General features: G+C 61.8%; 1 protein-coding gene across 4 annotated transcripts; it reads left to right on the forward strand.

Annotated features, from left to right (window-relative positions):
* The first annotated feature begins 35 nt into the window (after positions 1-35).
* LOC100723961 (3-galactosyl-N-acetylglucosaminide 4-alpha-L-fucosyltransferase FUT3-like) lies at positions 36-16,242 on the forward strand. 4 transcript variants are annotated; one of them, XM_063228772.1, is made up of 5 exons: positions 36-488; positions 4,085-8,513; positions 9,441-10,837; positions 11,531-11,589; positions 12,192-16,242. In XM_063228772.1, the coding sequence occupies exons 3-5, from the start codon at positions 10,705-10,707 to the stop codon at positions 13,314-13,316; spliced, it is 1,317 nt and encodes a 438-aa protein (XP_063084842.1). In that variant the 5' UTR covers positions 36-488; positions 4,085-8,513; positions 9,441-10,704; the 3' UTR covers positions 13,317-16,242. The 4 variants fall into 4 exon arrangements, with proteins under 4 accessions (XP_063084842.1, XP_063084843.1, XP_063084841.1 ...); XM_063228773.1 differs by lacking the exon at positions 36-488 and having other exon boundaries at positions 5,898-8,513; positions 12,192-13,211; positions 16,027-16,242; XM_063228771.1 differs by lacking the exon at positions 36-488 and having other exon boundaries at positions 5,899-6,815; positions 7,596-8,513.

Below are 16,242 nucleotides of genomic sequence, written 5' to 3' on the forward strand. Positions count from 1 at the left end.
GGGCCGCACGCCAACCCTCAGGGGAGGCGGGGGGGGGGGATCCACCGGGAGGGAGATAGGGCTGCACGTGCCACCCTGGCTGGGGTTATTCCCGGCAGGGCCAAGGGCGCACGCGGCCCGGCCCTGCAGAGCGGGTGGCATCTGCCAGGCCTGGTATCCTTGGCCAGGTGCAGCCGGTCCCATGTTACGGCCTGTGCTGGGGCAGGTGGCGGCCTGCTGGTGGCCCCCAGCAAGTGGAAACCGGGCCCCGCCACCCACGGCCCTCAGCCCAGCCAGTACTGCCGCAGGTCTCAGGCCGTCCTCTCCTGGCTCGGCCCAGCCGCCAACAGCATGTGGAAAACACGCTCGGGCCCCACACGCAGAGCCGGCTCCAAATTCCTGGGCGTTGGAGCGGAGAGGCCAGGATGGGACAGCACGGTCCAGCCTGGCCCCCGGAGCCTGGGACCCCCCCAGCGACCCAAGTGCCTGGGCTGTGACATGTGGGCCAGGTGAGGGCCACTCGGCAGTGACCAGGGAGCATCTGGGTCCCTGCCCCACCCCGCCACCAGCTGTCGGGCAAGTGATTTAGGTGGCCCCGGAATGCTGGCGACGCCCGGCTCCAGCCCCCGCTCCTTCCCCAGAACTGGCGCTGTCTTCTTGGCGGCCTGGAAGCAAGCGGCAGGCTCCAGCCTGCGCCAGGGCCGTAAATCAGGGCTCAGTGCCGCCCCGGGAGCTGGGCTGGCACGGCCCCTGGCCCTGTCCCCTCCTCCTGCGTCCAGCCCCATGCTGTCCCTCCTGCCCTCCCTGGGGCCCCACGGTGAAAGGCCAAAGCTTCCGGCTCAGATTAACCTGGCACGAGGGGCCGTGACCCCGTCTTTTGCACCCACTGCTGGTCGCCCGAGCCTCTGTGACCCTGCTCTGTGTGCTGGCCTAAGAGAGCTGGTATTAATACAGGCTCCGGGGTCACCTGGCTGAGTTCTCTGGTGACACGGGGACCCAGGCCCGGCTCTGCCCGCTGGCAGGTGGGCAGGGACGGCAGTGGGTGTCCACCGTGGGTACAGGGCCCTCCTGTCAGGCTCTTGGGCCGGCCACAGCGGCAGGGCTGCTCCTTTACTGCTGGCCACTGTCCTGACACCGTTCCCTCCGGCCCACTGCTTGACAGGACTGGGTGTCCAGGGCCCCCCGGAGAGAGCCGCGTGGCCGCCTCTGCCACCTGCAGACCCTGCCCGCTGGCCGTGGCTGCTGGCACAGACACCCCTTAGAGCCCAGGGCTCGGAGTGAGCCAGGTCGCAGCGGCAGCAGCCCATCCGCCGGCCCCAGCATCCCCTCAGCTCGGGCAGCCGTCAGGGCCAGGCTCACACCCACCCAGCCCTTTCCGGGCCGGCTGCCAGGGCCAGAGTGGGCCTGCCAGGCCCCCCGCCTGCAGTCCAGGCGCCCCAGCATGGAGCAGGAGGGGGCGGCTGCTCGCCAGGCTCCAGGGAGCCCCAAAACACAGGCCCCCTTGCCCATAAATATTTACTAGGTTGTGAGGGGCTGACATCATATGGGCGCATGTGGGGGGCCCTGTCCGGAACATCCAGTCCCCTGCCTTCTGCCCCAGCAGCCCCCTTAATGGAGTGGTGGGAGCCCTTCCCGAGGTCCCCACGCTGGACGGGCGGAGGGGACAGGACCAGCAGGGCCGCCTTGGGGGTCAGGAGGAGGGAGGGGCACACGGATGGAGACATCGCAGGCAGCAACACTGTCCCACCCTGTGCCCAGCAGGGACCCCAAGAGGACAGCAGTGGGACAGCAAAGGGGCCGAAGAGGTGCCAGCCGCCCCGGCCCGGCTCCCCCAGCACTGCTGCAGGCCAGGGCAGGAGGACTGCGAGTTCAGGGGCTCCCCCCAGCTCCCAGGAGAAACGGGAGCGCCCTGCGGGGCTCCCCACCTGCCGCTGCCTGGCTGGGCTTCCTGAACTGTGCTTGTACTATTATTAGCCAGCATTTGGAAGCGGGCAAGTTACTCTTTGAAAGAGCTCACGGCCCTGGGAACAAAAGCAAGCCAACTGGAGGAGGAAGGATCCTCCAACCAGGCGCCCCGGAAGCCGCCCTGCCCATGGGTTTCTCCCCAAAGCCAGGGCAGGGTCCAGTCGTGGCCCAGCGCCCATCTCCAGCACTGCAGAGAGCAAAACTATTGCTTGTGGGCTGGAGGTGCTCGTCATGGGGCACAGGAGCTTCAAGAAGGCCCCTGGGATTACCCTGCAGAACTGGCCACATCTGCCTTGCTCTGGCCCAGCAGCTCTCACCTGGATCAGGGGAGCCCTCCCCACTCACCCCGCTGCCTGTCCTCCCAGCAGCGGCCACCAGAGGGCGCCCTGAGCACCGAGTCTGCTTCTGGACCCCTCAGCTCCCACCTCCCTGGGGCCAAAGCCAGTCTTGCAGCCCTCAAGGCTCTGCACTGCCTGCCAGTCCCCTCTCCATCTCCCCTGCGCCCTATCTGCCTCTCCTTCCTCTGCTCCAGCCACACAGGCTCCTGGTGCCTGTACTGTGTGCCCACCCCCATCCTGCCCCAGTGCCTTTGCATGGCCATGCCCTCTGTGGGGCAGGGTCTTCCCTCAGGTACCCTACAGCCTCTCCCTCCATATCTCCCCGGGGGCCGGGCTGGATCCCAGCTGTTGCATCCGCTGGTTCTGCCCAGCACCCAGCAGGACTTGGCACAGACAGATAGGTGGACGGGTGGGTAGATCTCCAGGAGACTCCCAGCAGGGCCATGGGGGTCAGAGGACCCCGAGCTACGAGCCTGCGCCAGGTGAAGTCTCTGGCCACAGTCCCATCAGCCAGTGAGCACGGCCGAGGGCCCCCACCTTTCTCCAGGACTTGGAGTCTGGAGAATGAGATGCAGTAGAAAGGAGGGATAAAGCCGGGCGCGGTGGCTCACGCCTGTCACCCCGGCACTCTGGGAGGCTGAGGCAGGAGGATCCGAAGTTCAGACTCAGCCTGGACAACTGCAAGTTAGCGAGACCCTGTCTCAAAAACTAAAAAGTGCCGAGCTGTAGCTCCGTGTGAAGGCCCTGCACTCCACCGCAGTGCAGCAAAGGGGGGGCTGGCTCCCCAGGGCTGCCACAACCCCCACGCCAGGGCCCCACCCCCCGAGGGGCGGGTAGGAGGCAGGGGTGGCCCGGTAGTCGGGGTCGGGACCTTCGGGAAACCCCAGGGCCCTGGCAGCTCCAGCCTCACAGCTGAAAGCCCGTGTGGTCACAGCTTCAGGGGCGAGGTGAGGGCCAGGACCGACACCTGAGCCTCAGGACCTGTCAAGCCACGGGGGCCCCCGGTCGCATTATCTGGAGCACCCCACACCACTGGGGCCACCAGCGAAAGAGCCACTTCACCCAGGGGAAACTGAGGCACGGAGCAGCCCCTGAACCCCTCCAGTCACCCTCCCTCCTGCTTCTAGAATTCGTGGCCTAGAGAGGCCCGCCCTCAACATTGGGGACCTGTGCAGGGGGGCAGAGCCAGGCGGGGCAGAGCTGGGGGGAGCCGTGGCACCCGAGACAAGAAATGACAGCCCCCCACAGATTTTTTAAACTGCCTTTTCCCTTCCCCTACAGGGGTCTTCCTAAACTATATTTTACAGGTTTTTTTTTTCTACCCCAATATGTAAAACACCCAGGCCACAGGGTTCAAAAGATCCCAAAAGGTGTTCAGAATACATCTCACCCCCCAGCCCACGGTCCCCGGAGGCCACCAGTCTGCCCAGGTCTTTCTGTGTCATGCCAAGAAACATGAAGCCGTATCAGGCCCCCCGCCCCAAGTTCCAGAGTTCTCGGGCTGCCAGGGGCAGTGCATGCTTTCCTCCTGTCCTGTCCTGTCCTGTCCTGTCCTGTCCTGTCCTGTCCTGTCCGGTGGGCGCCTTTCTCCTCCTCCCTGCAGTGTAATACTCCACCCTGCAGCAGGCATCCCGGCCACCCCGAGACGCGGGGCTGGACCCGCGGCACCGAGTGACGGCCCGGCCCTTTGTATTTCCTGTTCTGACTTAGGCATCCTGCTGGTGTCAAACTTGCAGTCCTCCTGCCTCAGCCTCCTGAGTAGCTTGGATAACAAACATACTCAAATCCTTTCGTTCCTGCAGACCCACGCAGGATGATTTTCCGGCCTGAAGCCCCCTGTGGCCCTGCCTGCCTGGCCGTCTCCTCCCGAAGGCTTGTGACAACCGTCTTCCTGTCTCCCTAACTTAGCTTTTCCCAGAATGTCACGCAGTTGGAGTCTACACCGGGTGGCCTTTTCAGACTGGTATTTTTTTCATTTAATAAGATGCCGTGAACCGGGCGTGCTGGCGCCCTTCTGTAATCCCAATATTTGAGAGGCTGAGGCAGGAGGACCACAAGTCCAAGCCCAGCCTGGGCAGCTTCACAAGGCCTTGTCTCAAAAAATACAGCGGGCTGGGGACAGCACGGGGGCCGCCACGGCCTTTGGGGCGTCTCTGCACATCTCAGAGCCCCACGGCCAGGAACGAAGCCCGGGATGCACCTCTGAGTGGCCGGTGTGGGGGCGGAAATGACCCCTTGCGGTCCGTCCTCGGACAGGGTGGTCAGGGGACTTGGCCGGGGCGGAGGAGCGAAAATCTCTGCCCGCTGCCTTTGGGCCTGGCCGGGCACCCGGAAGCCCGCTGTGGACGGTGAGCAGCAAGCTTCCTGGGCTCCGCACCTCCCGGCCAGCGGGCGTCGGCAGCGTCCTGGATTGTGGCCACGCTAATAGGCGTGTAATGGGAGATCATTATTTTAATTGCCTAAATTTTTAAATAGACATTTGTCGAGCTGCCTCCTGAATGCCTGGATGCCAAGCGTGATTCCAGCACCCTTCTCCTCCCAGTGCTGGGAATGGAGCCCGGGACCTCTGCACGGAGCTGGTCCCAGGCTTGGTGCTTCCAGCTTTCAGACTGGGTCGCACTGAGTGGCTTGAGGCCAGGGCTGAACTTTTGATCCTCCTGCCTCAGCCTCCGGGGTGCTGAGATGACAGGTGGGGGAATCACTTCACCAGACAGCTACAAATCAGGATGAGCACAGCAGGAGTCCAGAGGAAGCCCGTGGCCCAGCCTGGTGTTCAAGGAGGCTGCCTGGAGAAGAGGGCGCTGAAGGCTGCGTAGGAGTTTGCCAGAAGGCGAAAGAATGGCTCTGGTGTGCTGGCGCAGCTCGAGGGTCGCCTGGGCCGCACAGCGAGACCCTGCCTCAGGACAGCAGCACAAGGGTAGGGGGCGGAGGTTCGGCGGGCAAAACCCTGCTCCAAAGAAAACCGAAAAGGGCCGTGGGTGTACCCAGCGCAAAGGCCCTGGGTCTCGGTACCAAAAAAGCCCACCTGAGAAGTCCCTGGCGTCCCCCAGTACTTACTAGTGGGGGGGGTCTTGTCCGGCTGCTTGGCCTCAGGGAAGCCTCCACACTGAGAAACTACAGTTCCCCGGTCCCGGGTTCGAATCCCGACCCTGCCACTGGCCTGCTGTGTCCGTGCCTGCACTCGCCTGGGACCGGCTCACCCAGCGGGGAGGACGAGGCACGCTGGTCCCTGCCCGCGGCCCGGCCGGCCGGCCATTTCTCCAGCGCTCACCCCGGGATGGCGGCCCTGGTCTCCCTCCTGGCCCCGCAGGGTGGGGCTGAGCGGGAACAGAGGCTAAATTTAGTCCGATGACACCGCTGGCCGCCCGCCTCGGCCCCACATCCCCAGCCAAGCCGAGGTTCAGAGCCTCCCCCGGCCGCCGGCCGACATCCGCGAGCCTGTTTATCCGTCCTCCCGGCCAGAGCATTCTTTGCCTGCCTGCGCCTGTCGCTGCCGGCCTCTGTCCAGGCCCCGCGTCTGCTGCTCACCTGAGACCCTGGAGACGGAGACAGGAGCGGGCGGCAGGGCGGGAGGGACAGGCAGGGGACCAGGGGGTTAGGGTTAGGGCGCTGAGGGGACAGGGAGGAGATTCTCCCATCCATCCATGCGTGCATCTGTCAGTCCATCCATCCACCGTCCATCCAGGCGGGGCTCTGGGGGAGGGCGCTTGTTTCCTTTCCTTTTTCCTTTTCTGGGGTTCCTGGGGGCTGAGCCCCGGCCCTGCCGCTGTGGTTCTCCTAAGTTGCCCAGGCTGGGCCCCCACTTGCAGCGCTGCGGCCTGGGCCTCCAGAGTGTTGGCTCCCAGGGGTGTTTCTGGAGCCCTGCTGTGTGTCCAGCACGTCCCAAGCCCCCCGTTCTAAGGGGACGAGACTGATGGACACGCTCCGGGGCTGACGTGGGTGGGAGAGGCGGGCAGGCAGAGCGGCTCAGGGCCGGCTCTGCAGGTGCGGGCTTCAGGGCACGCAGGGCAGAGGCTGCGACCTGGCAGGGGCGCACCTCAGCCTGCGGTCTCCCCGCGCCCCCCTGGCCTGGCTGATTTTTGCCAGCAGGGGGAGGGGTGCCCTGGAAGGCTCCTGAACACCCCCAGATCAACCCAGAAGGGCCGGCTGCTTTTTAACCCCTTCGTCCCCACAGATCAGCCGACTTTCCTTCCTCACCGAACAGCGTGCCCGCCTCTCCCGATCCTCACGCCCCACGTGCCCAGCCGGCGCCCCCAAACTGTGCAGGCGGAGAGAAAGGCCCCTTTGTCCCAGCCCTGGTCCCTGGAATTCACCCCTATTGTCTTTTCACACACCTTTTGCAATAGCATGTTTTTATTGTTTTGTTTTTCCACTTCACAAGAGATGGCCCCACGGCTTTTATTTGCAGAAATTGGAAAATGAAGCATGTCCGGCCCCCACCCTTCACCCACCGCGAGCTGAAATTCGAGCTGTGTGAACCTGGCAGGGGTGCAGTGCCCCGAGCAGGAGGACCCCTGGGTGCAGGGGCCCAGGGTGAGGATGGGCCGGGGGCGGGCGGCAGGCAGGGGCTGCCAGGATTCTGTCACCTGGGCTCCCCCAAGCCCTCCTGCACCGTGCCGACTAGCTGGGAGACGCCGGGTCTGAAAAACATGACAGGAGTGGAAACTGAGGCCCAGAAAGGGTGCCTGTTCCCTGCCTACAATCCTGCTCTGCAGAGAGGGCTCCCAGCACTCGGGAGGATCGGGAGTGTGAACTCAAGCTGAGCCACTTAGTGAGACCCTGCCTCATAATAAAACATAAAATATGGGCTCAGGATGTAGCTCAGTGCAGAGGCCCTGGGTTCAAATCTTAGCACCACACAGGCACGCATGAGCACACAGGGACCCTGGAGGGTGGTGGAAGGAAAATCAGTATGTGCCAGGTCACTGCAACCTCCTGAAGAGGGCACCAGCCTTGGCTCCACTTTGCAGAGCAGATGACTGAGGCCCAGAGATGGAAGGAGTCACGAAGGTCACAGAGCTGCCAGCAACCAAAGTCTGTTATCCAAATCTTGCCAAGGCAAGAGCTCTGGGGCCAGATGGTCCCAGATCCCAGCCAGGCTCCAAACTATAGGCGCTGCAGGTAGATTAAGACAACTCTTCCAAAAAAAGAACTTCTAAAACATTCTACAACACTAGAATACTCTAGAGCATTCTGGGCTAGGGAAATCGGTGTTCTCTGGGGAACTGTACAGGACACTTGGTTGGGAGGGGACTCATGAATTCCAAGTGCTCCTATAGCCTCAATTTCTGCACCTTCACAATAAATAATCAGAGAAACCAGAGCCGGGCGTGGTGGCGCAGGCCTGTCATCCCAGCACTCGGGAGGCTGAGGCAGGAGGATGGTTGAGAGTTCGAGACCAGCCTGGGCTACAAAGTGAGCCCAAGGCCAGCCTGCACTGCATAGAGAGACCCTGTCTCAAAAAAAGAAAAAAGAAAAGAAAAGAAACCAGGTGTGTTTTAACTGGGCCCAGGCAGGACGGGAGGGACCTTTGGTGGTGAGGGTATGGGGGGCCTCTGCCCAGCCCACCTGTGACCCAGGCTGCACCGGCCTCTGCCGCCACCCACACCACACACCTGGGCCTCTCTCCCCGTCCTGGATGCAGGCCCAGCTCCCCAGCAGGCTGGGGCAGGGCTGGCCCCGGAAGGGGGTGCTGTGAGGCGGACACGGGGTGCTCTGTCCCCCCCACCCCTGAGGCCCACCTGCACCAAGAATAAGGTTTGAGAATGGAACGTTTCCTTTTCAGAACTTCTGGAACTTTCTCTGGGACTCAGAGGGGTTTGGGGGGCCCTGGGATGTCCACCCCAGCCCAGGGAAACCCAGGGCGCCCCCTCTCAAAGCCGAGCACCAAATGGGACCCCATGGCCCCTCCCCACACCCTTCCACCAGCTGTCCTTGGCACCAGCAGCCTGGTGAGGGGGGGCTGGGGGACCCCAGGGAGCAGAGCCCCGTTAGGGCACAGGTGGCCCCACCACATCCCAGACGCTGGCCCCAGCTTGTCCTGAGCCCGCAGGAGGGGATCCCGGGCCCCAAGCCGGCTCCGGGCCCGGCCCTCTGCCAGGGAAGCTGGCCTGCGGAGCGGTGCCCAGAGAGGGTCGGGGAGCCCCCGGGCCACACAGCACAGCCGGGTGGCCTGGACTCCCGGCCCAGCGCTTGCCCCACCCTCGCCCGCTTCCCAGCTGCGCTGGCAAGGTGAGTCCGGAAAGGGGAGGCAATAAACCCAGTGAGGGCAGGAATACGGCTGTCCCCAGAGCCTGCGGCCTGAGGACACGGACACATGACCGAGGGGCTGAGGTGGCAGGAGCAGGCCAGGCGGGAGGGAGGGAGGCTCCCGGATGGGGCGGGCCGGCGGACTCGGCCGGGATCCAGGCCAGGGTGGGCGGGATGAGCGGTGCGAAGGTCCCCTCGACCCCACAGGACAAGCCCTGCTTGGGCTTGGGGTTCAGTCCAGGCCAGCAGGAAAGCTCGGCTGGGCCGGGCACAGCGGTCCAGCAGCCCCCCACTGCCCGTGAGCTGAGGCCCGGGGCCAGGAGGCCGAGGGGCGCCGTGTCTGCACCTGGCCCCGCCCTGACCGGGGACAGGTGGCCACTGCCCCCAGGGTCTCGGCTCACCCTGACCGCGGGTGCGTGGCGAGCCCCCTCCAGGACAGCGCCTGCCCTGCATAGGTGGATGCAAACCACCGGCCGAGGCCTCCTCTGGCTCCAGTCCCAGCTGTCACAGCTGCCAGGCAGAGGCCTCCGGGCACCTTCCTGGCGCGGCCCCAGGACAGACAGCTCCTCTCTATTCCCCTGGGGCATCTAAGGCGCAGCGGAGCGGCGGCCTCTTCCCAGGAGGGCGTCCTCCTGGGCTCTTCCCCTGGCCGGGAGGCTCACTCCCTGCACAGACAGGGGCAGGGCCGGGGGTTGCCTAGAGATCTCAGCCAGTCAAAGAAAAGCGCCAGGGGTCCCAAGCTGATACACACGGTGCCATCAAAAACTAAAGTGGGGGCCGGGGTGAGCTCAGCGGCACAGCGCCTGCCTGGCAAGCGCAAGTTCGATTCCTGGTACCAAAACAAAACAAAGCAATGTATGGGGAACCATGGCTTCCCCTCCCATAATCCACTGTGCTCTTCCTCTCCAGTTTGGGCCTGGCAGGATGGTGGTGGGACCTAAGAATCCACCTTCAAAAGTGCCTCCGGGGAATGGGCATCAAACCAGGCCTCTCAGGAATTTGAGGAGATCTGGAAGTCTGCTACCAACAAGATGGGGAGCTCCAGCGGTGCACACTGATTCCAGGCTCAACGAGGCTGTCAGTAAAGGAGCAGGCCCGCCCGCGTGGGAGCCGTGGACGGTTGTGTAGAAAACGCACTGAGGAGAAGCCAGTCCCCGGCCGCCTTCGTGTCTTTAGTCATGGCTGCCCCAGTTGGCTCAAAAGTCAGACTTCCGAGCCCTCCTGACTTCGGAAAGGACCCAGAACCGACAGGGTGGATGTGACAAGGTCCGAGAATAAGGCGGATAAAGACACCAGGACCGTTTTCCAAGCCGCCTTCTGCTGGGCGGACCTGAGCAGCAGCTGAGGATCTGGCAGGACATGGCTGCAGAGCGGTGACCAGGGCAGGCAGCACGCACCGAGCCAGGGAGAGAATTGCCAGGGAGGGCTTGTGTGGCAGTGTGGCTCCCTTTACATTTTAAAGATGAAACAGTCAGCATGTGCTGGGCCCTGAGGGATGACCAGGAGCCCGCAGGAAGCAGGCTGTATCTGCACAGATGCAAACACAGCTTTTCTGTTGGTGTTTCTCTGGAGGCAGGGTCTCACTCGAGTGCACTTGAATTCGAGGCATCGTCCTGCCTCAGCCTCCCGAGTGCTAGCACGACTCGTGGACGTCACTGTGTCTGGCAGGTTGCTATATCTGAGATTGCAAATGCCTATGAGGAGCCAGGAACTCTCCCTCCAGGGCTTTGATGTCCACAGGAGCAGGCTGACTGGCCAGGGGCCCAGGACACAATGACACCAAGACTGACGTGCAGGAACTTATGTTTCAGTAAGTCCCACACAACCCAGCCAGCTGAGGGGTAAGCACTCAACAGACGCAGTGATCTGAAAACCCCCGGCCCCAGCCAACTCCAGCCCCCTGCCCTGGAGAACAGAAATGGTTTCTAGGACAGGGACGTTCCACGGTGGAAGACCGTCTTCTCCCAAAGCCAGCCTTCCAGGAGCTCAGGGGACACCTACATTTCTCCAGAGACCTGGAGGACTCCTGCAGGAACGGGCCGGCTTGGCACAGCACACTCATCATCCTGGTGCGCTGGAAGCTAACGGAGGAGGATGGCAAGCTCAGGGCCAGCCTGGGGGACTTAGTGAGGCATTGAGATCCCATCTGAAAAGTGCAAAAGTGTAACTGGGCATGATGGTGCCCGCCTATCATCCCAGCGCTCGGGAGGCTGAAGCAGGAGGATTACTGCAAGTTCGAGGCCAGCCTGGGCTACACAACAAAACTCTTTGTCTCAAAAAGACAAAATCAATCAATCAATCAATCTGTAAGTAATAAGCTGGGCATGACGCAAGTGCTAAGGCCCTGGGATCGATCACCAGTACTGCAGAAAAAGAAAAAAGGAGGGGGAGGGGGAACAGGAGGAGCAGAGGAAGAGCACAGATTGGTTTTGAGTCATCCCAGCCCCAAGACCTGCGCCCCTGTGCCGACTGTCTCTGGCTCGTGGCCCTTGGCCCTTGTCTTCCCTGCCAGTGCCTGAGCCATGCGTGTGGCCCCTAAATGGGGAGCACCCTCCCGCAGGACCTTTGCTGCCTCAGGGACTATGTAGAGACTCTGCTTCCAGCTGGAAATGGTTTTCTGTCTTTTTTAGAGAAGGGAGAGTGGGCTCGGGTGGAAAAGTGGAAATTCTGCTCACCCACTTTCCCCTCCCGCTGCCCCTCCATGGAACCCCGGTGCCCCCTGCCACCCACTTTGAGAACTAGTGGTTTGAGTCCAAATTTGCCCCTGTGGAGAAGTCACCTGTGTGCCTCTCCCCGGCACAGATGGCGCCTGGTGCTGTCTGTACCACTCCTGTGTGGTCCAGCAACACAAACTGGGGAGGGCCCGACTTTACTTTGGAAGGCGGGTGGGCTGCATTCCCAAGGGCCACCCTGTCAGCTGCCGACCAAGTGCACAGGGCCACATTGGGGCAGGCTTTGGCTGGGGCCCCACTTCCTTCTTCCTCGTCTCGCTCCAACAGTGTCCCCGGGAGCACGGTCTCTGCCCTTGGTCTCCGCACAAGTGGCCTGTGGCCCCCAGGTAAGGGCTCGGGTGACACATTCGCACCCACCCCAGCGCGTGCGTGTGACCCCGGGACGGGCTTCTCCCCTCTCCTCTCTGCCCCGAACCGCTGGCCCCCTCTTCCTGCGGCCAGGCTGCTCCCAAGGACACTGGGGTCCACTGCGTGGGGTGGGACCCGGAGCTGGGTGATAGCCTCAGTCACAGCCGAGGGTCCCCAGGCACCAGGTAGACGGGGTGGCTGAGGGGACGGAGGCCCTGATGGCTTTGCCCCCCAGGACACCGTGGTGTCGCCTCCCTGCCGGCCAGGCTGTGGGTTAGAACCGGCCCCTGGCCCGGCCCCGGGACGGGAGGATGGAGCCTGGTGCGCTGTGTGGATCCGGCCCTGCGTGCCTGGGTGCGGGCGTCTGCCTTGTTTTCTGTGGTGGCCCAGCAAAGTACCATTTTTCAAGCTGGCATGGGAGAGTTCCAGCTGTGCCGAGTCATGTCATCTTAATTCCTGATTCCTGAAAAAGGACAGTGACGCTCCTGATGGCATCCCCAATGCGGTTAACCTGGTCAGTCACCTTCTTCCCAGGCGCGGTCCCTGCCCCTGTAACGCTGTGTCCTCCCCTCTCCCGCAGCTGTCCTGGCCCATGGAGTGGCTCCGGGGTCCCTGGCGGCACTGTCTCTCCGGGCTGCTCTTACAGCTGCTCTTGTCCATCTGCTTCTTCTCTTACCTGAGGGTGACCTGGGACCCTCCCACGGGGTCCCCTACACCCGCGCCCAGCTCGGAAGACGTGGTCCCCACAACTCCCCAGAGGACCCCAGGGCTGGCTTCCACCACGCAGCCCCCCGCACCCCGGGGCCTGCTCATCCTGCTGTGGACCTGGCCATTCGGCCAGCCAGTGGCTCTGTCCCGCTGCTCGGAGATGCGGCCGGGCACAGCCGATTGCCGCATCACCGCCAACCGCAGTGTGTACCCCCAGGCCGATGCGGTCATCGTCCACCACCGGGACATCAGTTTCAAACCCAAGAGGGAGCTGCCACCCTCGCCTCGGCCACCGGGCCAGCGCTGGGTGTGGTTCAGCTTGGAGTCCCCCAGCCACTGCAGGCAGCTGGGGGCCCTGGACGGCTACTTCAACCTCACCATGTCCTACCGCAGGGACTCGGACATCTTCACGCCCTACGGCTGGCTGGAGCCCCGGGACGCCCAGCTCCCCGCCCCGCCCCTCAACCTCTCGGCCAAGACCGGGCTGGTGGCCTGGGTTGTGTCCAACTGGAAGGAGAACTCGGCCCGGGTGGGGTACTACAACCAGCTGCGCCTGCACCTCCCGGTGGACGTGTACGGCAGGGGCCACCTGCCCCTGCCCCGCCAGGACATGCAGGAGCGCCTGGCCCGCTACAAGTTCTACCTGGCCTTCGAGAACTCGCAGCACCCCGACTACATCACCGAGAAGCTGTGGAAGAATGCGCTGGGGGCGCCCGCCTTGCCCGTAGTCCTGGGCCCCAGCCGCACAGACTACGAGCGCGTCCTGCCGCCTGACGCCTTCATCCACGTGGACGACTTCCCGAGCCCCCGAGCCCTGGCGCAGCACCTGCTGGCCCTGGACCAGGACGACGCCCAATACCTGCGCCACTTCCGCTGGCGGGACACGCTGCAGGTGGGCATCGGAAACTGGACCCTGGCTTTCTGCAAGGCCTGCTGGCGGTTGCAGGAGGGGCCCAGGTACCAGACAGTGGCCAGCATTGCAGCCTGGTTCAAGTGAATCGACCGGCTGGCCTGGCCTCCCCAGTGGAGCCCCCATCTTGGGGTTCACCTGATGAGTGGTGCAATTTGAGGGGGCCTTAAAACTTAAGGAGGGTTATTTTATTTTTCTGTTTGTTTCTTTTTGTCTTACTGAGCCAGGGCCTCCCCATGCAGTTAAGGCTGGCCATGAGCTCACTTTGTAGCCAAGGCTGGTGCAGAATTCTCAGCAATCATCCTGCCTCAGCCTCCCGAGTCCTGGGATTACAGGCTTGTGCTACCACGTCTGGCTTTTTTTTTTTTTTTTTGTACCTGGGATTGAACTCAAAACCCTGGGCTTGGCAGGTAGGCACTTGTTCTCCTGAGCCAAGTCCCCAGACCCTCTTTAAGGGGGTTTTAACTGTGTGGTGTCACCTATCTGGAGTCCCATCTGCCTTGGTCGCACTAGCAGGAGGAAATCTCCCGCGAGGCTCTCACTTGCTGTGATCACCCTGAGGGGATCTCAGCTGGCTGGGTTCTCAATTCCTGGGTCCAGCCTGCAGCAGGCTCCCCTGCTGGGGGCCCTTGCTGTGGTGGCCAGTCTGCCGGGAACCTCACCCCATCAGACCCACCATTGACAGCTGCTCTGGCCGTTTTTTCCCCGCTGGTGTTTCCTGCCCGTGGGCCCCGCAGACAGGCCCTGCTGTCCTTATTTCCCCAGTGGCTGTGACGGAAGGAAAAGGCTGTGTGTCCTTCTTGTTCTAGAATAACAGCTCTGACCACGGCGTGCTTTGGGCCATAACCAGGGTCACGTGGTGACATCCAGAGATAGCTGTGATTTTCACATATGGGGGAAAAGGGAAGGATGTCATCTAGTACAGTGCTGATTGCTGTTTGTGGCCTCATAAGAACCAGGCCACACAGCAGGTGTGAGGGGTGGCAGAGCAGTGGGGGAGGCTTCCTCTGTATTTCCAGCCTCTCCCCACCACTCACCACCACCTGAGCTCTGCCACCTGTCAGACCAGAGAGCACTGGATTCTCCCAGCAGCACAAAGCCCACTGCGACCTGCACACATCGAGGACTGACACTGAGTGACTTACGAGAATCTGGCTGATGACCTGAGGTGGAGCTGAGGCGGTGATGCTAGCCATGGGGAGGTGCTGCAAATGCAGATTCACATTAGCAGAGGTTGGACTGCCCAGAGACCACAAATCAACTGTTCCCACACTCATGTGCAAACCCTCTCAGGGAGCGGCAAGTGACATCCAGCCGCCACTGGTGGCAGGCTTCACAGTGCCAACTGAGTTGATGTAACTCAGTGGTGTAGCTTTATCTGGTGGCAGGCTTTAAGTCAGAGTCTGACAATGGTTTAGCCTGGATGCAGCCCTCTGAGGGCACTGACCTTCTCATCTGCATTTCTTTCTTGGACTGAGTTCTCGTCCCAGTCCCAGTTTCTGTGAGGTTACAGGCCAATCCCAGCCAAAATAACTTACAGGCAAATGTCACTGGAAGGCTGCTTAAAAACAGGCAAGGACCCAAAGACAAGCCAACAAAAGACTCTTCAAAGCGCCAATGAAAGGAAGGTGCAATTAAAACAAATTAGGGACAGGGCTGGGGATTTAGCTCAGCAGCATAAGTGCCTGCCTTGCAAGGGTGTGGTTGTGAGTTTGATCCCTGGTACCGAGAAATAGAAACAGACAAAAAAAATTAAAAAGAAAAGAAAGTAGCAAGAGCCCCCCCCCATCGTACTGGCTCACGGCAGGAAGAGATGTACGTGTGCCACGTGGCCTTGTAGAGTGAGTATAACCAGTTATCCAGCAAAGCCAGCACACCTTCCAGACTGCTCTGCCACCTGGGAGCCAAAGACCTGCTTTACAAGAAAACCCTTCAGAGTTTTTCACAAGGACAAAACAAAGCACCGATGGCCTTATGGTCGGCCACCATTTCATCCAGTGGGTCTGCCTATGGACCAGCATCCTTCTCGGTGCCCAGCCATGTGGGTAAAGCTACCGAGCCCTTTAGATCCAAAAGTGCCCACCCTGCTGCTGCCAAGCCTTCTCTTGTAGAATCATAGGAGCGGCTCCAGGTCAAGAGGTGCCAGGTGTCCCACTGAGCCAGCAGCATAACCGGGGTATGGCCGAGGGGCACTGAGTCGGCAGTGTCGGGGTTCGGGTCTCTGTGGTAGCCGGGGCTGCTGAGTCTGTGGTGCCAGCCACAAGGTTCCTTTCCGAGTGTTGCCGTATCAGAAGGGCAGGCAGGAAGATCACGTGTACTTCAGGTGCTACCCAGCACCACAGCGGTCAGCTCACCTCTTGGAAGGCCCCCTGCCCAGCAGGAGAGCTGCAGCGGCCCGCTGGTGTCAGCACAGGCTGGTCAGGAGTCGCTGCGGGCCAGGAGGCTGTTCCGGTGTCACTTTTCAGGGCAGACAGGGGGCAGAGATGTGAGTGTTCATACTGTGTCATCCCCAGCAAAAGGCGGGTGGCTGAACACTGTCACTCAAACACAACAGTGTTTGGCAGGACCTGATTTAAATGATTGTTAGTGATGACATGTCAACTTCACTTCATAAGCACTGCTAAGCAGATCAGAAGGTCCTGGGTGTGTCTCCTGGCAAACTGGGGTGACACACCCAGTCGTGGCTGGAACCAAGCCACAGGCTCCCAGCTCGGCCAGCACGGAAAAGGAAAGGATGCTTTGCTCTTTCTTGGAGAGGCCAGGGTCTTCAGCATTTCCTGTGTGCTTTGGCCTGCAGTGTTTTTCAGGCTTCCCGTGCAGACTCCAGCATTGAGACCCGCACCCGGGACTCTACCGGGAGCTCTGGGACCTTTGGCCTTGTGGTGCTGCCGTATCTTCCGAGGCTCCAGTGTGCAGATGGCCATTCTGGATTCATCCATTTCTGTGCACCATCCTGTGTTTGATCCTGTAAGCTGCTTAATAAATCCCTGTGTTCAAGGCTCTCACTGGTCAA

The sequence above is a fragment of the Cavia porcellus genome, unplaced genomic scaffold (assembly GCF_034190915.1).
Source record: "Cavia porcellus strain 051 isolate PalLab524CR breed Dunkin Hartley unplaced genomic scaffold, mCavPor4.1 scaffold_17, whole genome shotgun sequence".
Taxonomy (NCBI): domain Eukaryota; kingdom Metazoa; phylum Chordata; class Mammalia; order Rodentia; family Caviidae; genus Cavia; species Cavia porcellus.

What these genes read in the sequence shown, in the direction of transcription:
- LOC100723961 (XM_063228772.1), top strand. Translation starts at nt 10,705, where the DNA reads ATGATGGTGCCCGCCTATCATCCCAGCGCTCGGGAGGCTGAAGCAGGA. An exon ending in ATCAATCAATCAATCAATCT is followed by an intron (nt 10,838 to 11,530) that starts GTAAGTAATAAG and finishes TCGCTCCAACAG; the next exon opens with TGTCCCCGGGAGCACGGTCT. An exon ending in AAGTGGCCTGTGGCCCCCAG is followed by an intron (nt 11,590 to 12,191) that starts GTAAGGGCTCGG and finishes CCTCTCCCGCAG; the next exon opens with CTGTCCTGGCCCATGGAGTG.